General features: G+C 44.3%; 1 protein-coding gene across 1 annotated transcript in view; it reads right to left on the reverse strand.

Annotated features, from left to right (window-relative positions):
- LOC147725199 (uncharacterized) overlaps window positions 1–9,724 on the reverse strand; it is a 37,207-nt gene extending 27,483 nt beyond the window's left edge. The window contains exons 1-3 of the mRNA XM_086918196.1: window positions 9,439–9,724; window positions 5,429–5,575; window positions 2,548–2,703 (exon numbers count right to left, since the gene is read on the reverse strand). Of these exons, the coding sequence (XP_086774322.1) occupies window positions 2,548–2,703; window positions 5,429–5,575; window positions 9,439–9,724 (589 nt within the window). The remainder of the gene's footprint in view (window positions 1–2,547; window positions 2,704–5,428; window positions 5,576–9,438) is intronic.
- Window positions 9,725–24,455: the final 14,731 nt, after the last annotated feature.

The following is a 24,455-nucleotide window of genomic DNA, read 5'->3' on the forward strand; positions in this document are numbered from 1 at the left end:
GAATGGATAAGTACATGGTGCTGAATGGGTCACTAGAGGAGTGCAAGGGGAGTGACAGAGTGTTTGCTGTAGTGTATGTATACTGCCTACGGAATTGAAGGTGTGAAAGACAATTGTGTACGTGGCTAGAGTACTGTATGCATAGTGGATAGGCATTTGAAGCAGTCCATGTACTTAGGCCTGGATCACTGGCTCTGTGCATAAGTACTTGGGTACTGACTGAATGATTACAGTATTGCTAGGAGAGTGCGTTGGTGAATTTATAAGTGGTTTTGTTTTGGCTCAGTGAATGGATTAGTACATGGTACTGAATTGGTCACTAGAGGAGTGCAAGGGAAGTGACAGGGTGTTTGCTGGAGTGTATGGATACTAACTAGGGAATTTAAGTTGTAAAATACAAATCTGTAGGTGGTTAGAGGACTGCATGCATAGTGGATAGGCGTTTGAAGCAGTCCTTGTGCTAAGGCCTGGCTCGCTGCATGAGCACTTGGATACTGACTGAATGATTAGAGTACTGCAAGGAGAGTGCCTGGGTGAATTTATAAGTGTTTGGGTTTTGGCACAGTAAATGGATTAGTACATGGTGCTGAATGGGTCCCTAGAGGAGTGCAAAGGTCCTGCAACACAGGTGGTAATTTATCAAATCCCTTGATCCCTGCCCTGTCCTCTCACTAAGTTGGAGGCAAGTATTTCTCATTGAGCTGCATGAATGATACCCCTGTGCACTGCATCAACTTGCTGTTGCAAAGGCTTGTTGGCTTCTTTACACCAATATATTTGGGCTCCAAGTATCTCCAACCTCAAGCATGTCCACTGACTAAAATTTGCGTGCACGCCACATTACTTGCACCGTGGGTCTGCATCTTTTGGTGTACGGCTCAAGGTCCTCTGTGACTCCGGTACCACCGGCCTGTGGGTTGTTTTACTGGTCACCTATGAATTCTTCTGGGCTTTCCTGATTGCTCGGGGTCTGCCCTACTTGTGGTGAGTCTCCTCGACCTTGCTGTTACAAACATTGCACATCTTTCAACTTCCCAGCAGGTTAGAGTTGCCAAAGCTTGTTTGTGCTGCTACTAAACACTTACCCCTCAACTAAGATGTAGGAAAGCTCATTTATGTCTTCCACAGTATCACATCACCCACACAGCTGTAGTTCCAAGGTCACCGCCAGCCCTCCTGCAACCCACGACATTGTGGGCATTCGTCTTTTGTGCCTCTGGGTCGCTCCTGAGTGGCATAGACTCTATCCCCTCTGCTTGCAGGATTCTTCACATCTTGAATCTCCCTTTGGGTTCTACTGGACACATTCACCTATGCCAACAGAAACATTTTCCTGAAATCTCCCATTGAGTTGGACAATGGTTTCCGACGCCACTTCACAACTATGAACCCTGTCTCCCTGGTGCAGGTAAACTGGTTACTAATTTATCCACAGGTTGGGTGGATCCCTAACCTTCTGTCTTCCAAGGGGTTTCTTCAGGGTCGACTGGGAAGGGTCCTTCTTTAAAATTTCAACTGCGACATACCCATTGACTTTTTTTAATCCCACTGTAGTGTTACCACACTGCACATGGCCTCCATTGATCACGGTGTATTCTGTTCTACTTACCTGTTTCTATTACAAAGTATTGTGAGTATTGTGTATATCTCTGGCTAGGAGATATTCGAACATGTTAGTGAGTGTCTTATGATAACCACACATTTATAAATACACTGTGGGTTTCTTTTTCATTTAATCTATACAAAACTGATTATTTTCAAGTAAAACAAGCTGCTTTACACTCCTGCTGCACTGAGGGCTACTCTCTGCAAATACTACTTAGAGAGATTTTTAAGGTTGTCTAAGACCACTAAAATCACCATAAGCATGTGACAGAATCACAGACTGCATGTCACTGCAAAGCCCTTCCTTTACAGATAACAGAATCATAGACTGCATGTCCCTGCACAGCCCCTCCTTTACATATATCGGAATCACAGATGAATGTCCCTGAACTGCCCCTCTATAAAGATATCAGAATCATAGAATGCATGTCCCTGCACAGTCTCTCCATTACAGATGACAGAATCACAGACTGCACATCCCTACACAGCCCCTCCTTTACATATATCAGAATCACAGACTGCATGTCCGTGCACACCCCCTCTTTTGCAGATGTCAGTGTCATAGACTGTATATAATCTAAACATCCCCTCTTTTATAGGTGTTGGAGTCACAGACTGCCCAGACTGCACAAGCTCTCAATTACAAATATTGAATGCATAGACTCTAACTCCCCTGCCCATCCCCAATGGTATAAATGTTGAAATCACAGACTGTGCATACCCTGTGCATCCCCTATTCTAAAGATGGCAGAATGAAAGACTGTAAGTGACCTGCATCCCTCTCTGTTAAACAACACACCCTGCACGACCCTCTGAGTTACAGTTGTAGCAGTCACAGACTGCACATACTATCTGTTACAGATGTTAGAGTTACAGACTGCATCTCCCCTACACATTAGCTGTGTAAGAGATGTCAGGGTCCATACACACTCTCTTACATACATCTCACCTCCCCTAAATTGCAGAAGTCAGAGTCACAGCATGATCTACTTATCCGGAAAGACAACAAAGAGGTTTTTAAGTGGAACCCTCTTCCACAGGCTGCTTGTTCGGAGGGATTCAGACAGTCCTTGAATGCAGTTACAGCAACATAATCCCCTGTTGGGACAAATGCAAGTTTTGTTTAAACAATAAAAAGATCTCAGTATGAGTTCCTGAGCAGACATGGTTACCTTGAGTCTGGGTGAAACAATCAAACCAAAAAAAAGTAAGGGTTTAATGCGTAAAATAGCTTTATTTCAGTGTTTATTCATCAACTATCATTTGTAAGTAAATAGAACTATCCCTCCTGAATTTTTTTTTAAGTGGAGTGTCACACTTTGGCCCGACCACTGTGATGATTACTCATTTCTTTTTCTAATATTTTATAACTTTTTCCACACTTCTAAACCACTTTCAATAGCCCCAGTGGATTTCCAACTCAACATTATACGCTAACTGTACCATTCCACATAAAAGAAGCCTGCCGTATGCAAATCAGTATGGACCTGATACCCATGAGAACAATCCATCTTGAACTACAAGGCAAGACACTCTCCGGAAGGGTTCACAAGCACCACAACCCTGTTACTCTATTATTAGGCCTCTTTAGTGAGTTATAGCTTAGCTTAGGGGCCTCTGGCACAGCGAGCAAGGGACCCAGGTAGGAATCTATGACAGCCTACAAATTTTGCCCAATCAGTTGCTGCCATGTAGATACAATGGAAGAGCATTCTGAAGGTCACAGAGGCACCTTACAACCAACCACTAAATGGCCAGAATCATTTCTTAATTTGTACTGGTGTTTTCTGGTGCTTGACACCCGGACATATTTTTTAACAGCATCACATATTTATAACAACTCACCACATGGTGGCTCGGTTAGACTATTTTTGAAAATACTCATGAAAAGTGTTTAATATAGGATTTGTAAAATTATAATAATGCCAGGGTGCTTGCTCAGGCCCTTCTTACAGCTTTGGTTCACCTACTATAGTGCCAACTGTCATACTTTTAGGACTGCAATGGTATGTAGGCTCTTCACTGTATAATTTCCTCTTCCTTTGCCCTCTAATGAGGAAACACTTATAAAGCGCCTGTTTACCCAAAGACATCCCAGCGCTAAGGAACACTAGATCAGAATCATGACATATCAGGGAAAAATAAAAGTTTTGCGCTATTTTCGAAAGTGGTGATGGTTAGATGAACACCTATGAAGGGGAAGGAGATTACACAGTTTGGCAGCACTATATAAAAACATACGGCCTCCACTTCTTGTGCGTTTAACTCTTGGAACTATTAAAAGATATTTACCCTCTGATCTTAGGAGTCTTTTGGGCTAGCAGGGATGGATCATAGCCTAAATCAACATATATCCTTTTCCTGCCAGTGACTTATGTGTGATGCACATAGCCTTAAATTAAATCCTGTCTTGGATGGGAAACCAATGAAGTGAAGCTAAAGCAGGTTTAGCTGAAAAACATTTGGGAACATTTAAAAGATGCTGGGCTGCACAATTTTGAACTGTCCGAGATTGGAGATTGTCTATAGTCTGTGGGAGAGCAGGAGGGGTCAAAAGGGATTTAGCAATTGAAAAATCTCACACAGGGAATTCATCGCTGAAACTATTTTCTCCTTATAGTAGCAGCTTTGTATGGATTTTATTTCCAATTTTTAGAGTTTAATAGCTTCTCTATATTCAGCTTTATTACAGGATGAAAAATCTTTTTTCACCTTCCTTTCCAGTACCTCACACTCTTTCTTAAGCTTCCGAAGTACCGGGGAATATCAAGGCTTTTTCTTGGTTCCAGTTTTTATCTGTATCTCTTTTTAGGGAGTATATTATTTAACAAAGACTCTAACCAGCTGTTAAAGGAGTCATTGGCAGTTGTGGGATAAGGGTGAGGTATAGGTCTTATAATTTCCAAACTCATTCTACCACACATTCCATGGAAGGGCAGACCAGGTCCGAATAAGTTTATTTGTTTTTTTAGCTGGGAGGCTTATTTCCTGCCTAACACGTATGAATGGGAGCAGGAAATGATCGGACCAGGGTAAGGGAATAGGTAGAGAAGCAGTCAGAGATTGAATATTAGAGAAGATAGAATCTAATAGATGACTTTTATTGTGTGTTGGCCGTGGAACTTTTTGACTGAACTGAAAGGTCACTAGCCCCTCAACAAGATCCACTATTTGGGGGAGTTGAACTTTGTCAAATTGTATATTAAAATCTCCCAACACTGTACAATTAGATAGGGAGCTAGACAGATTCCCTACGCTTTCTATAAAGGCCTGACAGAATGGACCAGTAGGGCCAGGGGGGCGGTAAAGTAAAGTACCCGAAAGGGTGGTGACAGGAAATACCCAAATCAAGAATAGCAAGCATTCACAGTTAGGGATGGGGTTATTCGATATACGACATTTGAATTCATCCTTACAGACCAACATCTCGGTCGTAATGGGGTCGGTGAGTTTGTACTATGGCATAGTCCATATCTTTATCTTTTCCGTAAGAAAAAGAACATCAGGTTTTTCATCTTCTAATAAAATGTGGACCTCCACAGCGTGCTTGGGAAGGGAGCTACAGTTAAGTACATTCCACTCAGTTCCTGAATGATGCTGGGAGTAGCCATGAGCACAAGAAATCTCACAATTAATTAATTCATTCATTCGTATAGGTGTGCCATTGATATAAGTATCTAGCAGGCCTGACAAGGAACAAAGATGATGCAAGCTGCAGTGTCCTCCTAAGAAATATCTTGGGCCCTCGCACCTATACTTTTTTTAATTAAGCACTGGCCAGAATGTTAAGGACAGAGTTACAGATGTGGCATATGACACTCACCCAAAGTGTTGTTCTCCAGCCCTTTGACGCAGTGAGTGACGTCAGGAGGGCATTGCTTGAAGATACCAGAGCATTGGGTGGTGCCGGTAGCAAGGCACTTCTCGCAAAGTAGGCAATCTGCAGGGAAAAGAAACACAATGTAGAGATCTGAGCAAAATTGTGCTTTTCATTCAAACATTGAGAAATACATGTAAGAAAGTATGGTGCTTTAGTCTCAGAGCGGGGCCCATTCACACTTCACGTGGAAATTGTTTAGCAATAAGGAGAAGAGAAGAAAGTTCTAATACTCAGTGGTAGAAACTATTCCAGAAAAAATCTAATGTATCAGAGAATTTCAGTTGTTTGGAAAGTAGACAAATTAAGTAATATAAACACAAAAGTGTGCTTAGGGAGACACGAGAAAAAACAGAGGCAGAATGAGACAGAAAGAAACTGGTAAAATCACACAAATGGCTAGACCCAGACACATATAGACAGCCAGAGAGAAATATAAATAGATAAGAACAAATAGAAAGATCTAGAGATCACTAAAGCATTGACACAAACACATTTAATGAACTGTGTTGGGTCAAAGAGAAAGATTTTGACTAATATAGTGTGTTTTTCTCTCTGTCTGTGCTGGAGGACTTTTGTATGCCTTGTGCTGCACACCATAGTACAAAGCAGTCTCTGTAATGTACCGAGTGGGTTTTTAAGTGGGAGTGTATCTTTCCACTACACAATTCTTTGCTTAGATATAATCTAAACATGTTGTTCATTAGAGCACACATGGAAAGTTTGAAATGTTTGGGAAAAAGGGGCCTATTTACAAGCGTCATGTGCCACCTTTGCGTGATTTTTAACATGGGAAAAGTGATGTACGTGTGGTACACGGGGTTTGTAAATGAACCCCAAAATATTTAAAGTGATGCATGTACAATGCAAAGGCTTCAGTAATATTTACAAAGCCACTTACAGCCTGATTTCCATAGCATTGCATGGATTATTTCATAGAAATGTAAAGCAAGGTAGCTGTTTGCGCTGCATTATGTTACATTTGAACTTGGGAGTCATTACATGATTGGATCACGGGCTTTCCCATGAATTCTGCCATGGATTTTGCTGCATTTTCAGATTTTGTAAGAGTTGTCAACCTGTGAAAGTACAGAAATGCTATGCTTTGCAAAGCAAGGCAGATAGCGGAGAAATATTTTTATTTCTCTTTGTTATTTCATATGTGCTACATTCTGCTGCACAAAAAGAGGAAAACGCTCCTAGAGATTGTTTTTCACCTAAAGGTGATCCTTCCTGCACCAAAACAATCCTGCCAAGAATGCACTGTAAGTGCTTGTGCATTTCCTTCTGAGACACACTGACGATGATTTAAGAGAGTACTGTAGTGAGAGGATATGGTGACATTGCTAGTTCAGTTATTTCTCTGTTGCCAGCAGCCTCGCTGAACCACAAGCAGAACCTCAGGGGCAGTTCAATACACCCTAAAGAATACAAGTTATTTCAATTAATGTTACATTTAGGCCCTCCTAGAGTTTGTGGCTAGGGAGGGGATCCTTGGCATTTACAGGTTGTCTAAAAATGAGCTAAAGAGTGAACAATAGAGGGAAAGACAGAAACAAGGAAAAAAGTCAATGATATGATAGAAGATAAAGACAGCTGGGACATTTAAACTTAAAGCAGATTTCTGGAGTGAATTAGGCTCTAGAAAAAAGGAAGGAGTGGGGGGGTCTATGTGGGTATGTCAATATCTCATAACCCAAAACATAACAAAAACAATAAACAAGAGATATAAGGTCTGAGAAGATGTGTGATGTTCCCCAACTAAGAACTACAGTGGATCATGAAACACCAAGAAATTACATGTGGCCGAAAACTCCAATCAGACCACCATTGTGGCGGAATATCATCACGTGGGATATGGATGGTAGATCCAAAACTCGCCCAACCCATCAAGTGATGGTGCAGAGATGGATTTCCGAGGTAGACCTCTAGCCACAGTGTATTTCAAGTGGGTGCTGATGGTGTGCAGTGCTGTGTGAAAAGTGAGTGATAAGGTAAAAATAACTACTAGAACAGAAAATATGTTTAATGGGCACTAATCTAGTGTCAAGATTAAAATAACGCCTAATAGTCTGAAAATATGACTATATATAGGCGCAGTGCAGAGTGGTCAACATGTTTCAGCTATATGGATTAATTTTATCCAGCTTTCTACAGGACCGTGGTCTTAATAGCAACTGCAGAGTAAGTGATCATGTGAAAGTGAAGCAAGGCAATATCAAATCAAAATATTCCTACCAGGAACTTGGGTCCCCAATATAGACTGGTAGAAAACTGAGTTAATCGTCCTTTCCTATGAAAATAGGAGAAATAGTGCACACAATATGTGGTATCAAAAGATGTGTTTACATTAATCCTCAAGTCACAAAGACAACAGTACAAACAACACATATTTAAACAAGAGCAGAAAGTCTCATTGTTAAGCAGAAGGCAACTGTTCTGCTTGTTTATATGACAGATGGTCAGAATGATATTGTAAAATTATCGTACTCACCCAGCATTATGTGGGAAGTCACCTCACCTCACCCGGCACCCGCTCAGGAAAAATGAGGACCTGCTCTTTTAAAAATGGAAGAATTAATGAAATCTGAAACCACCCCAAAAATGAATTAATTGCGCCGTGTTGCTAAGCTTTTGCAAACTTCCAAAGGTTTTTTAACTATACCCAGTTGCTCTCAAAAACGACACACTCCTGTCAGATTGCATGTTCAGACAGATGCTTGTCCAGAATAGGTTAACTAGGCAGGAACCCAGTAAAAGGTGGAGTACAACATATGAGATGTAGAGACCCACCTAAGTGTCTACCAAGCTCTGAAGACAGAGGAAGGAACCTAGTTTACAGATGTTCCGACCAGGCATTAAGTATTACCGAAATTTGTGTGAGCCTACCTGTCCGTCGGTACCTCTCGCCGGCTTCCAAGTGGGGCTGATTATCTTTGTAAAAGAAGTATTGTATTCTTTTTGCAGTACCCCTGCCAAATTTCAGTGTTTCAGTGATGCTAGATCGACTTGGTGTAACCATTTTAGCCCCTCATGAATGTTAACACCCTAGGTATGTGAACTCCTTAACTGGTCAAGCATGATGTTATTCAGCCTAATACCTTACTTAAAAGCCCTGTGTGGATTAAAGGTCATCATTTTTGTTGTAGAGACATTAACCTCCAGTCCCCATGCAGCACAATACTCTTCAAAGATTGAAATGCCTTTCTGAATCCCACTAGGTGTTTTAAAAAGGAACAAGGTGTTGTCCGCAAACATTAGTAAGGGGACTTTTTCACCTGCCAGTGACGGGGCATCAGTGTTAGTTAATCTACCAACCTAAGGCCCTAACTATGTCATCCCTAATCCCCGACCGGCATCCTCTCACATGCCGTATTCAGTGGACTTATTTATTTAATAGGGAATCCTCACTCTCTGGTCTATTATTCGCAGCTAGTTTTAGGACATTCACCATGACAATTTTCATAAACGTTGCATTTCCATAGAGCAACAAGCCAAGTGCCTGTTTTGCACAACTGCCCTTAGCTGGATAATATGTGATACGGTAATGCCATTCTGATGTACCTGTGCCCTTGAATAATCTGTTGGAAAGTTATTTTTACTATGGCTCATGATGACTTTTGTCGTAGTAGGATTCGTAATAGGTCGAGACTTCATTAAAGGTGTCACTCTACTCTCATCCTTGGACCTACCCAAACTAAGTGTAGCCCCGGGAGTCTGCATTTGGTTGGAAGGTGGAGTGATCAGTGGTGTGGCCCTAGATGCTGTGTATAAGTGTCCTAGATCTTTGTCTTACCTTGTGTCCTTTGACTGCAATCGGTCAGATATCAATGATTTTATCAGCGCTATTAGATCCACAATCTGGCCTCTCATTATACCCATTTATTGCCTCATCAAAATAACTTGATGAAATAAGTCTTGGTTTTCCTTAGATGAGTTTGGCCCCCTGTCCGTACCCAGGTCAAGAGTGGTCAGGGATAACTGGGTTGCTAGAGCCCCACCTTCATCTTTTGCTCCATTTTTAACAATATCAAGTAACAGGAGAAATCGATTTGTGCACTGCACCATGGTAACAGTATGATCTATGTTGGCTACACCCTCTTTGGTTATTTCTCTCTCCTTAGTGCTTTTATCTGCTTTTCTTGCATGTGTTTTATGAAACATTGCCGGGATGGTAGAAGTATGGGTTTTATCTTCATGGGCCGGCCAATTTGGAGGTGGGTCACTTGTTACTTGCGTCATGGGCTCAAGCTCTAGGGTACCCTCACACTCTTCTATCAGGGTATCTATCCGGTCTAGGACACAATTACTATTTGAATGAGTTTGGAGGTTCCTTGCCCTTTTACCCCTCCCACTCCGATTTAAATTAGTGCCTCCAAGCTCCCCCATCCTCGCCCCCACCCAACAGCTTCCTTTTGCCCCTAGGTGGTAATGACTGACTTCTGTGGGACTGTCTGCCCTCTTGTGAAGCTGTGGCCCCCTTCAAAGCGCCATCTGGGGAAGAGTATGCCCCTAGGAACTGTCACCCCCTTTTAAGGCACTGCCTGTCAAGCGCTATAATTGGGAAGAAGCGCTGGGTGAAGTTAAGCGCTGATCTGAACTGTACAGCTGGGGAAGCGCTATAATTGTGAAGCGCTAGAAACTCGAACTGTGCCCTGCAAAGCGCTGTGTGGTGAAGCGCTGGAGAAGTGCTAAATTCCTGCCACCTCTGCGTGGTCTGAGGAATGAGCTGAGGTTGTAAGCAGAGGGAGGAGCAGTGCGCTGTGAATTGTGCCTTTCCTGAGGAGACTGTGAGGAGAAATAGCGCTGGAGGATCCTACCCTCCTTTTGGCGAGCTGTCCGCCATATAAATATTTAAATAAAGGGAGCCTACCCCTTATTGCCGCCACAAATCCCCAGTGCGGCCCGGCGCTGTCAGGGAGGCCTCCCACGCTGTGGTGGGTATCGACGCGGCGGCACCCGGTGCCAGGAGAGGGCCGCCGAAGTGAAGAAGGGGGCACCTGGCCGCGTCATCGGCCCGTCCCCGCCAACGTGGCGCAGGGATTGGCTGCCGGCCCGGGCCGCCGGGAAGGCAGGAAGAAGCCGAGTCTAAGCCCCGGGTACCAGTGAGATAGGAGGGAGACCCGGTGAAGCGCTGTTGCGGGCCCCCATGCAGAGGAGGGAGCCCCAGGAGAAGCGACCGGAGCGGGAGGCCACCCCGCCGGTCTGTACCTCTGAGACAGGGGCCGGTGAGTTAGGCTGGGCCAGGGCACACTGTCGGTGCCAGCCCGCCCTCCCAGCCTGAGGCGGCCGGAGGAGCAGAGAGACTGCGGGGTTCCTGTGAGGACGAGGGAGCCCCGCTTGGGCCACCCAGAGGCGTAATGACCCCCCGGACCCCTGAGAGGAGGAGGGGCCCGAGTGACACTGCGGGAAGGGGGGGCCTCGAGACACATTGCCGATGCCTGCCCCCTCCCCTGAAAAGGAGCCCTGCGTCCTGTGGTAGAGGGCCCCGGGATTGACGAGGCCAGAGTGAAGCAGGAAGCCGGGTGGAGGTGCTGAGTGGTTGCGGGGCTCCCGTGGAGATCCAGGCAGTTCCAATGGTGCTGTAGGGGCCTGAAAGAGTCCTGGAAAGCCCCGTGTGACCCACACAGAACCAAGGAGCCCTGTGAGTGGGGTAGCTTGTAGGGGAGTTGGAGGTGCGAGTCGGTGCATATGCCGGTGCCCGCCCCCGGGACTGCCCCTGATTTACAGGTGTCCAATTGGCGTCCTGTTGTGACACTACTGTTTTGCATTTTTGCCTTGAAGGTTGGAAACACTACTAAACTACTTATCTTTTTTCCAACTCAAACTGGTGCCCTGCATCTTTTGTGGTGTGCCTGGTGTGTTGACTGTGGGTACTGCGTGAGTGCTTTACATGTCCTCCGAAGTTTGGCCTGCCCGCTTGGTTCCATACTACCCCCTTGGAGATTTGGGTAACCCCCAATTCTTACAGTGATCAATAAAGTGGATATTAGCGATGGCACTGGGATGTAACCAGTGATCAATAAAGTAGCACTGGTAATGGCAGTGAGATGTAACCGGTGATCAATAAACTGGCCGTAACATTGGCATTTGGATGTAACCAGTGATCAATAAAGTGCTATTACCAATGGCCCTGGGATGTTACCGGTGATTAATAAAGTGGGTATTATCAATGACACTGGGATGTGACCACTGATAAATAAACTGGCATTAACAATGGTACTGAGATGTAACCGGTGATCTATAAAGTGGGTATTTGCAATGGCACAGGGATGTAATTGGTGATCAATAAAGTGGGTATTAGCAATGGCACAGGGATGTAACCAGTGATCAATAAAGTGGGTATTAGCAATGGCACTGGGATGTAACCGGTGATCAAAAAAAGTGGCATTAGCAATGACACTGGGATCTAACTGGTGATCAATAAGGTGGGTATTAGCAAGGGCACTGGGATGTAACCGGTGATCAAAAAAAGTGGCATTAGCAATGACACTGGGTTGTAACCGGTGATCAATAAGGTGGGTATTAGCCATGGCACCGGGATGTAACCAGTGAATAATAATGTGGGTATTAGCAATGAAACTGGGATGTAACAAGTGATCAATAAACTGGCATTAGCAATCGCACTGGGATCAATTAATCAATCAATCAATAAATGTGTATTGCGCGCTACTCACCCGGAGGTTCTCAAGGCACTTGGGGGGGGTCCGCTACTGCTTGAACAGCCAGGTCTTGAGTTTCTTCCTGAAGGAGAGGTGGTCTTGGGTAAGACGAAGGTGGATGGGGAGGGAATTCCAGGTCTTGGCTGCCAGGTAGGAGAAGGATCTCCCTCCCATGGTTGCTCTTCAGATGTGTGGAACAGTGGTGAGGGCGTGGCTGGTCGATCGTCGTTGGCGGGTTGGAGTGTAGAAGGTCAGGTGGTTGTTGAGGTACCTGGGGCCTAGGTCATAGAGGGCTTTGTGTGCGTGGGTGAGGAGGCAGAACGTGATTCTTTTGCTGACGGGGAGCCAGTGCAGGTCTTTCAGGTGTCCGGAGATGTGGCTGTGGTGGGGGATGTCCAGGATGAGGTGTGTGGAGGCGTTCTGGATGCGTTGGAGTCTTTTCTGCAGTTTGGCTGTGGTTCCGGTGTAGAGGGTGTTTCCGTAATCCAGTCGGCTGGTGACAAGTGCCTGGGTGACCGTCTTCCTGGTTTAGGGGGGGATCCATCGAAATATCTTTCGGAGCATGCGTAGGATGTTGAAGCATGAAGACGAGACTGCGTTGACTTGTCTGGTCATCGACAGGGAGGAGTCCAGGATGAAGCACAGGTTGCGTGCGTGGTCCGTTGGTTTGGGTGCGCTGCCTTTGGCATGTTTCCAGCTCTCTGGGAAGGTGGCGGTGTTGAAGGAGCAGTTGATGATGTCCGGGAGTTGGGGCACGATGACGGAGTCGGCCTTGTTGAAGACCTGGTGAGGGCATGGGTCGGTAGACGATCCGGAGTGGATGGTGTTCATCGTGCGGATGGTGTCTTTGGATGTAACCGGTGATCAATAAAGTGGGTATTAGCAATGGTCCTGGAATGTAACTGGTTAACAATAAAGTGGGTAACTGCAATGGCCCTGGGATATATTTGGTATTAGCAAAGGCACTAGGATGTAACCGATGATCAATAAAGGTGCATTAGCAATGAAACTGGGATGTAACCGGTGATCAATAAAGTGGGTATTAGCAATCGCTCTTGGATGTAACCGGTGAGCAATAAAGTGGGTATTAGCAATGGCACTGGGATGTAACCACTGTTAAATAAAGTGGCATTAACAATGGCACTGGGATGTAACCAGTGATAAATAAAGTGGCATTAGCAATCGAAGTGGGATGTAACCGGTGATCCATAAAGTGGGTATCAGCAATGGTACTGGGATTTAAACAGTGATCAATAAAGTAAAACTAGCAAAGGCACTAGGATGTAACCGATGATCAATAAAGTGGCATTAGCAATAACACTGGGATGTAATCGGTGATCAATAAAGTGGGTATTATCAATGGCAATGTGATGTAACCGGTGATCAATAAAGTGGCATTAGTAATGGCACTGGGATGTAACCGGTGATCGATAAAGTGGATATTGTCTATGGCAATAGGATGTAACCAGTGATCAATAAAGTGGCATTGGCATTGGGATGTAACTGGTGATCAACAAAGTGGCATTAGCAGTGGCACTGGGATGTAACTGGTGATCAATAATGTGGGAATTAGCAATGGCACTGGAATGTAAACAGTGATCAATAAAGTGGATATTAGCAATGGCACTGGGATGTAACCAGTGATCAATAAAGTAGCACTAGCAATGGCACTGGGATGTCACCGCTGATCAATAAAATGGCACTAGAAAGGGCACTGTGATGCAACCGATAATCAATAAAGTGGCATTAGCAATGACACTGGGATGTAACCGGTAATCAATGAAGTGGATATTACCAATGGCACTGGGATGTAACCGGTGATCAATAAAGTGGGAATTAGCAATGGCATTGGGATGTTACCGGTGATCAATGAAGTGGGAATGAGCAATGGCACTGGGATGTAACCAGTGATCAATAAAGTGGCATAGCAATGGCACTGTGATGTAACCAGTGATCAATAAAGTGGGTAATAGCAATAGCACTGGGATGTAAATGGTGATCAATAAAGGGGATATTAGCAATGGCAATGGGATGTAACCGTTGACCAATAAAGTGGCATTAGCAATGGTAATGCGATGTAACCGGTGATCAATAATGTGGCATTAGTAATGGCCCTGGGATGTAACCGGTGGTCAATAAAGTGGGTATTGGCAATGGTAAGGGGATGTAACCGTTGATCAATAAAGTGGCATTGACATTGTCATTGGGATGTAACCAGTGAACAACAAAGTGGCATTAGTTGTGGCACTGGGATGTAACCGGTGATCAATAAAGTGGCTATTAGCACTGGCACTGGGAAGTAACCAGTGATCAATAAAGTAGCATTCACAATCGCACTGGGATATAACCGGTGATCAATAAAATAGGTATCATCAATGTCACAATGATGTAACCAGTGATCAATAAAGTAGAACTAGCAAACGCACTAGGATGTAACCGGCGATCAATAAAGTGGCATTAGCAATGACACTGGGATGTAACCGGTGATCAATAAAGTGGGTATTGGCAATGGCAATAGGATGTAACCAGTGATCAATAAAGTGGCATTGGCATTGGGATGTTACCAGTGATCTACAAAGTGACATTAGCAGTGGCACTGGGATGTAACTGGTGATCAATAAAGTGGGAATTAGCAATGGCACTGGGATGTAACTGGTGATCAACGAAGTTGGTATTAGCAATGGCACAGGAATGTAACCAGTGATCAATAAAGTGGATATTAGCAATGGCACTGGGTTGTAAACAGTGATCAATGAAGTAGCAGTAGCAAAGGCTCTAGGATGTAACCGATGATCAATAAAGTGACATTAGCAATGACACTGGGATTTAACCGGTGATCAATAAAATGGGTATTAGCAATGGCACTGGGATGTAACCGGTGATCAATAAGGTGGGTATTAGCTATGGCACTGGGCCGTAACTGGTTATAAATAAAGTGGGTATTAGCCATGGCACCTGGATGTACCCATTGAATAATATATGGGTACTTGCAATGGCACCTGGATGTACCCATTGAATAAAATGTGGGTATTAGCAATGGCACTGGGATGTAACAAGTGATCAATAAACTGGCATTAGCAAAGGCACTGGGATGTAATGGTGATCAATGAAGTGAGTATTAGCAATGGCACCGGGATGTAACCGGTGATCAATAAACTGGCCTTAACAATGGCACTGGGATGTAACCACTGATAAATAAAATACCATTAGCAATGGTTCTTGGATGTAACAGGAGATCAATAAAGTGGGTATCTGCATTGGCACTGGGATGTAACCAGTGATCAATATAGTGGCATTTGCAATGGCACTGGGATGTAACTGGTGATCAATAAAGTGGGTATCAGAAATGGCACTGGGATGTAACCGGTAATCAATAAAGTTGGTAATAGCAATGGCACTGAGACGTAAAAGGTGTTCAATAAATTGGCATTAGCAATGGCACGGGGATGTAACCGTGATCAATGAAGTGGCATTAGCAATGGCACTGGGATGTAACCGATGATCAATAAGTGGGTATTAGCAATGGAACTGGATATAACTGGTGATCAATAAAGTGGGTATTATCAATGGCAAAGTGATGTAACCGGTGATCAATAAAGTGGCATTAGTAATGGCACTGGAATGTAACCTCTGATCAATAAAGTGGGTATTGGCAATGGCAATGGGATGTAACCAGTGATCTATAAATTGGCATTGGCATTGGGATGTAACTGGTGAGTAACAAAGTGGGATTAGCAGTGGCACTGGAAAGTAACTGGGGATCGAAAAAGTGGGAATTAGCATTGGCACTGGGATGTAACCAGTGATCAATGAAGTGGGTATTAGCAATGGCACCGGGATGTAACCATTGATCAATCAACTGGCCTTAACAATGGCATTGGGATGTAACCGGTGATCAATAAAGTGGCATTAGCAATGGCCCTAGGATGATACTGGTGATCATTAAAGTGGGTATTTGCAATGGCACTGGGATGTAACCAGTGATCAATATAGTGGTATTAGCAATGGCACTGGGATGTAAACGGTGATCAATAAAGTGGGTATCAGAAATGGCACTGGGATGTAACCGGTGATCAATAAAGTGGGTAATAGCAATGGCACTGAGATGTAAAAGGCGGTCAATAAAGTGGCATTAGCAATGGCACTGGGATGCAACTGTGATCAATGAAGTGGCATTAGCAATGGCACTGGGATGTAACCGGTGATCAATAAGTGGGTATTAGCAATGGGACTAGATATAACCGGTGATCAATAACGTGGGTAATATCAATGGCAATGCGATGTAACCGGTGATCAATAAAGTGGCATTAGTAATGGCACTGGGATGTTACCTCTGATCAATAAAGTGGGTATTGGCAATGGAATGTAATCAGTGATCAATAAAGTGGCATTGGCATTGGGATGTAACCGGTGATCAACAAAGTGGCATTAGCAGTGGCACTGGAAGGTAACTGGTGATCAATAAAGTGAGAATTAGCAATGGCACTGGGATGTAACCAGTGATCAATGAAGTGGGTATTAGCAATGGCACTGTGATGTAACCGTTGATCAATAAACTGGCCTTAACAATGGCATTGGGATGTAACCGGTGATCAATAAAGTGGCATTAGCAATGGCCCTAGGATGATACTGGTGATCAATAAAGTGGGTATTAGCAATGGCACTGGGTTGTAACCGGTGATCAATAAAGTGGGTATTAGCAATGGCACTGGGATGTAACCACTGATAAATAAAGTGGTTATAGCAATTGTTCTTGGATGTAACAGGAGATCAATAAAGTGGGTATCTGCAATGGCACTGGGATGTAACCTGTGATCAATATAGTGGTATTAGCAATGGCACTGGGATGTAACCGGTGATCAATAAAGTGGGTATCAGCAATGCCACTGGGATGTAACCAGTGATCAATAAAGTGGGTAATAGCAATAGCACTGGGATGTAAATGGTGATCAATAAAGTGACATTAGCAATGGTAATGCGATGTAACCAGTGATCAATAATGTGGCATTAGTAATGGCCCTGGGATGTAACCGGTTGTCAATGAAGTGGGTATTGGCAATGGTAATGGGATGTAACCGTTGATCAATAAAGTGGCATTGACATTGTCATTGGGATGTAACCGGTGAACAACAAAGTGGCATTAGTTGTGGCACTGGGATGTAACCGGTGATCAATAAAGGGGCTATTAGCACTGGCACTGGGAAGCAACCAGTGATCAATAAAGTAGCATTCACAATCGCTCTGAGATATAACCGGTCATAAATAAAGTGGGTATCAGCAATGGCACAATGATGTAACCAGTGATCAATAAAGTAGAACTAGCAAACCCACTAGGTTGTAACCGATGATCAATAAAGTGGCATTAGCAATGACACTGGGATGTAACAAGTGATCAATAAAGTGGGTATTGGCAATGGCAATAGGATGTAACCAGTGATCTATAAAGTGGCATTAGCAGTGGCACTGGGATGTAACTGGTGATCAATAAAGTGGGAATTAGCAATGGTACTGGGATGTTACCGGTGATCAACAAAGTGGCATTTGCAGTGGCACTGGGATGTAACTGGTGATCAATAAAGTGGGAATTAGCAATGGTACTGGGATGTAACTGGTGATCAACGAAGTTGGTATTAGCAATGGCACAGGAATGTAACCAGTGATCAATAAAGTGGATATTAGCAATGGCACTGGGTTGTAACCGGTGATCAATGAAGTAGCAGTAGCAAAGGCTCTAGGATGTAACCGATGATCAATAAAGTGGCATTAGCAATGACACTGGGATGTAACCGGTGATCAATAAGGTGGGTATTAACAATGGCACTGGGCCGTAACTGGTTAGAAATAAAGTGGGTATTAGCAATGGCACCTGGATTTACCCATTGAAGAATAATGTGGGTATTAGCAATGGCACTGGGATGTAACAAGCTATTAATAAACTGGCATTAGCAATGGCACTGGGATGTAATGGTGATCAATGAAGTGAGTATTAGCAATGGCACCGGGATGTAACCGGTGATCAATAAACTGGCCTTAACAATGGCATTGGGATGTAACAGGTGATCAATAAAGTGGTATTAGCAACGGCCCTAGGATGATACTGGTGATCAATAAATTGGGTATTAGCAATGGCACTGGGTTTTAACCGGTGATCAATAAAGTGGGTATTAGCAATGGCACTGGGATGTAACCACTGATAAATAAAGTGGCATTGGCAATGGTTCTTGGATGTAACAGGAGATCAATAAAGTGGGTATCTGCAATGGCACTGGGATGTAACCAGTGATCAATATAGTGGCATTTGCAATGGCACTGGGATGTAACTGGTGATCAATAAAGTGGGTATCAGAAATGGCACTGGGATGTAACCGGTGATCAATAAAGTTGGTAATAGCAATGGCACTAAGACGTAAAAGGTGGTCAATAAATTTGCATTAGTAATGGCACTGGGATGTAACCGTGATCAATGAAGTGGCATTAGCAATGGCACTGGGATGTAACTGATGATCAATAAGTGGGTATTAGCAATGGGACTGGATATAACCGGTGATGAATAAAGTGGGTATTATCAATGGCAATGTGATGTAACCGGTGATCAATAAAGTGGCATTAGTAATGGCACTGGGATGTAACCTCTGATCAATAAAGTGGGTATTGGCAATGGCAAAGGGATGTAAACAGTGATCAATAAATTGGCATTGGCATTGGGATGTAACTGGTGAGTAACAAAGTGGCATTAGCAGTGGCACTGGGAAGTGACTGGTGCTCGAAAAAGTGGGAATTAGCAATGGCACTGGGATGTAACCAGTGATCAATGAAGTGGGTATTAGCAATGGCACCGTGATGTAACCATTGATCAATAAACTGGCCTTAACAATGGCATTGGGATGTAACCGGTGATCAATAAAGTGGCATTAGCAATGGCCCTAGGATGATACTGGTGATCAATAAAGTGGGTATTATCAATGGCACTGGGATGTAACCACTGATAAATAAACTGGCATTAGCAATGGTTCTTGGATGTAACAGGAGATCAATAAAGTGGGCATCTGCAATGGCACTGGGATGTAACCAGTGATCAATATAGTGGCATTAGCAATGGCACTGGGATGTAACAGGAGGTCAATAAAGTGGGCATCTGCAATGGCACTGGGATGTAACCAGTGATCAATATAGTGGCATTAGCAATGGCACTGAGATGTAACCGGTGATCAATAAAGTGGGTATTAGCAATGGCACTTGGATGTAACCGGTGATCAATAAGGTGGGTATTAGCAATGGCACTTGGCCGTAACAGGTTATAAATAAAGTGGGTATTAGCAATGGCACCTGGATGTACCCATTGAATAATAATGTGGGTATTAGCAATGGCACCTGGATTTACCCATTGAATAATAATGTGGGTATTAGCATTGGCACTGGGATGTAACAAGTGATCAATAAACTGGCATTAGCAATGGCACTGGGATGTAATGGTGATCAATGAAGTGAGTATTAGCAATGGCACCGGGATGTAACCGGTGATCAATAAACTGGCCTTAACAATGGCATTGGGATGTAACAGGTGATCAATAAAGTGGTATCAACAACGGCCCTAGGATGATACTGGTGATCAATAAATTGGGTATTAGCAATGGCACTGGGTTTTAACCGGTGATCAATAAAGTGGGTATTAGAAATGGCACTGGGATGTAACCACTGATAAATAAAGTGGCATTAGCAATGGCACTGGGATGTAACCGGTGATCAATAAAGTGGGTATCAGAAATGGCACTGGGATGTAACCGGTGATCAATAAAGTTGGTAATAGCAATGGCACTGACACGTAAAAGGTGGTCAATAAAGTGGCATTAGTAATGGCACTGGGATGTAACCGTGATCAATGAAGTGGCATTAGCAATGGCACTGGGATGTAACTGATGATCAATAAGTGGGTATTAGCAATGGGACTGGATATAACCGGTGATCAATAAAGTGGTTATTATAATGGCAATGTGATGTAAGCGGTGATCAATAAAGTGGCATTAGTAATGGCACTGGGATGTAACCTCTGATCAATAAAGTGGGTATTGGCAATGGCAAAGGGATGTAACCAGTGATCAATAAATTGGCATTGGCATTGGGATGTAACTGGTGAGTAACAAAGTGGCATTAGCAGTGGCACTGGGATGTAAGCAGTGATCAATGAAGTGGGTATTAGCAATGGTACCGGGATGTAACCGGTGATCAATAAACTGGCCTTAACAATGGCATTGGGATGTAACCAGTGATCAATAAAGTGGCATTAGCAATGGCCCTAGGATGATACTGGTGATCAATAAAGTGGGTATTAGCAATGGCACTGGGATGTAACCACTGATAAATAAATTGGCATTAGCAATGGTTCTTGGATGTAACAGGAGATCAATAAAGTGGGTATCTGCATTGGCACTGGGATGTAACCAGTGATCAAATGGTGGCATTAGCAATGGCACTGGGATGTAACCGGTGATCAATAAAGTGGGTATCAGAAATGGCAATGGGATGTAACCAGTGATCAATAAATTGGCATTGGCATTGAGAAGTAACGGGTGAGTAACAAAGTGGCATTAGCAGTGGCACTGGGAGGTAACTGGTGATCGAAAAAGTGGGAATTAGCAATGGCAAAGGGATGTAACCAGTGATCAATGAAGTGGGTATTAGCAATGGCACCGGGATGTAACCATTGATCAATAAACTGGCCTTAAGAATGGCATTGGGATGTAACCGGTGATCAATAAAGTGGCATTAGCAATGGCCCTAGGATGATACTGGTGATCAATAAAGTGGGTATTAGCAATGGCACTGGGATGTAACCACTGATAAATAAAGAGGCATTAGAAATGGTTCTTGGATGTAACAGGAGATCAATAAAGTGGGTATCTGCAATGGCACTTGGATGTAACCAGTGATCAATATAGTGGCATTAGCAATGGCATTGGGATGTAACCGGTGATCAATAAAGTGGGTATCAGAAATGGCACTGGGATGTAACCGGTGATCAATAAAGATGGTAATAGCAATGGCACTTAGACGTAAAAGGTGGTCAATAAATTGGCATTAGCAATGGCACTGGGATGTAACCGTGATCAATGACGTGGCATTAGCAATGGCACTGGGATTGTATTGTATAGGCATTTATATAGCGCACTACTTACCCGGAGGGTCCCAAGGCGCTTCGACCGCTGCGAAACCCTTCCTGGCTTCCCTGAGAGATGGTCCCTTAAAGGGTATCTCCAGGGTGAGACCAGGCATCCCCGGCGGTCTGGTGGGGCCGTTAGTGAAGATGAGGCAAGCTAGTGCCCAGAGTTGCCGAGTGTGATCGCTGATCAGAGTGGGCACCGAGGCGAGAGAATTATCGAGTCCACTGACCCTGGTCCAGAAACCTGCCGTGCCGGGAATCGAACCCTGGTCCCGGGCCGTCCTCTGCTCTCGGGTCTGCCGCCTCTAACCAGTGAGCCACACTTCTTCGGGATGTAACTGATGATCAATAAGTGGGTATTAGCAATGGGACTGGATATAACCGGTGATCAATAAAGTGGGTATTATCAATGGCAATGTGATGTAACCGGTGATCAATAAAGTGGCATTAGTAATGGCACTGGAATGTAACCTCTGATCAATAAAGTGGGTATTGGCAATGGCAATGGGATGTAACCAGTGATCAATAAATTGGCATTGGCATTGGGATGTAACTGGTGAGTAACAAAGTTGCATTAGCAGTGGCACTGGGAGGTAACTGGTGATCAATAAAGTGGGAATTAACAATGGCACTGGGATGTAACCAGTGATCAATGAAGTGGGTATTAGCAATGGTGAGGAAATAGAAATTTCATGTGGCCAGTGTGTCCCCCACTCGCACCCTATCCATGTACCTACGCTCCATGTATGTCCATGTTATCATGTAATTCCCTTCCTGTGCCTGTAATAATAATGTCCCTGCATTTCCGTCTAATGTTAACATGCCAGTTATTAGGCTTTCCATGAATGAGACGTTAATTCTGCACTGAGGCCTACGTTGCCAATGCATTTACATGGTACACGTTTAAACGTCGAGAAGAACACCTTTTTGTGGCCCAGCCGAGCCAGGCCCTGAATTCAGGCTCCGAGCCTCTTCTGACTCTGAAAGCTGCAGTTTAGGTATGCATCCCTGACCTCTCCCTTACTTCCTGCCCAGCCGAGAGGTGCCCGGCCTGGCCTGCCTGCCAAGTAGGTATTTTTCCTGTAAGTTATCTGTTCAGCTCTGCAAAGAAAAACACATTCCAGTCTAGTGAAAGGGGTAAACATATTCAGCCTGCAGAGCACATGGCCTAGCCTTCCTGTCTCCATGTACATGATTTACTGAACCCGTTGCCATAGAAGGCCCATGGCCCTCACGCAATGCACAAAGCAATATATGCACACACTAGCATTTAGTGATGAACGGCTTTTGCTCGAGAGACCTTTACTTCAGACAATACATCCTCCAAACACAAGATATCAGATATGTCAAAGGTGCAGGTCGTTCTGACATTCCAGAATCCAGACTCCTCTACTAGTGCTAAAGTCAGCTCCCCCAGCTCTCCCCAGTTACACGTCCAATTCACGGCATGACCAGTTTTACGCGCACATGTAGGGTAAAGGTTCCTGCTGACCCTGCAGACCCCCTCTAGGCATCCACCCACCTATGACACACCTATGACTCATCAGGTGAACGCCCACGTGTACGCCTCTTTACACACCTTCCTTCACGCCCATGTGTTCTTATCTCTCTCTTTCACTTGCTCCGCCTGGAGCGTCCGCCTTCTCTATTCATTGCAATTGTATGGCTCTACTATATATAATGTGTTAAGTGAATAAAACGTCAGATATCCCTTCCTGAACCTTAGTGGTGATGGAACCCGATTCTCCACTGACTCGAGTCATTGTATTAAAGCCCTTTTGACTCGGACACGGACTCTGCCTCTCATTTTTATGAGTTATCCTTATTTCTTATTAATGTATAGAAATTATGTCTGGGTAATGTTTTATTTACCACATTAATTTGGTGCCCGAATAGGGACGGTCCCTTTCCCCCACGCGCCGGCGATGTAGGCGCAGCCCCTGACCCCTTCTGTAGTCGTGACAGACTTCCAGTGTACACGTCAGCGGGATTTCCTGCCAACTCCCTCAGGCCCACGGAGGAGACGGAGACTGCGACCAGGCATCCACACGAGGCGGTGAGGATTGCGGACCATCCCGACCAGAGCCCAAGCCGAGAGAGCAAGGTCCGAGGTATCCCGAGGCCCACCTGTTCCGAGGCGCATGTGCAGCAAGATGCCGTAGAAGTCCAGTCCAGTGTCGAGTTTCCGAGGCCTTCAGTTCTGCTTCCCGGTGATTACCGTTATTGGGAACGCATAGAGATGGGTTCATTTATTTTGAGCCCGGTAAAGACGGGTCTGGGTACACAGATCCGGTAAAGACGTGTCCATTTAGGTGGATGCGGTAAAGACATGTCTCTTTATGAGACCGGTATGACTGTACTGTTCTAGCAGTGCATACAGTAAACGAGGTTATTGTAGGACTGTGTTTTTCTATGTACTAGTTAGTATCTGTTTCTTTAATGTTGTGGTATGAATGATTGTTCTCAGTCTATTATTGTGCTTATTGTGTTTTTGTTCCAGTTAGTTCAAACATGCTGCTGTTTCCGAAATTACGTCAGATAGGGACCAGGAAAGGGATACTCGAAGAGGCAGTTCCCGTCCCACCTAGGGACGCTCCTGGGCATTTTATGTACCAGAAGCATGGCCTAGATGCCATACTGTATTTAGATTTATGGGTAGATTACACGAAGGATCTGGAAGAGAAATATAGATGGCCTGTCTCAGGGACATGGGATGCTGATTGCATCATGAGAGTAGAGGAAGCACTGTGGAAAAGGAAAGCTAGACAATCCCAGAAAGATGCCATAGAGTTGTGGTGTAAAGAAACGCATAGAAGAACAGAGAAAGAAATAAATAAAGCAGAGAGAAGTAGAGAAGCATCAGAAAAAGCCAAAGAAAAAGAGCTAAAGGAAGAAGGTGAACGGGTTAAAACAGAACAGATTGATAGACAAAGAAATGCCCTTATAAAAGGCATGTATCCCATCCTCGCCGAGGGCCTACCTAAAGTGACCCCGGAAGTACCTAGTAACTTGCCGCCACCACTGATCCCGACTAAACTCCATAGCCATAAACAGACAGCAGCGGACATTTTTCTTTCCTCCTATTTAGACGACGCTGCTCTGGAGTATGTAAACGAAGATTTTCCTCTTCCTCCTCCCAACCCTACCAATCCTC

This window comes from Lissotriton vulgaris, chromosome 4_1, assembly GCF_964263255.1.
Source record: "Lissotriton vulgaris chromosome 4_1, aLisVul1.2, whole genome shotgun sequence".
NCBI lineage: Eukaryota > Metazoa > Chordata > Amphibia > Caudata > Salamandridae > Lissotriton > Lissotriton vulgaris.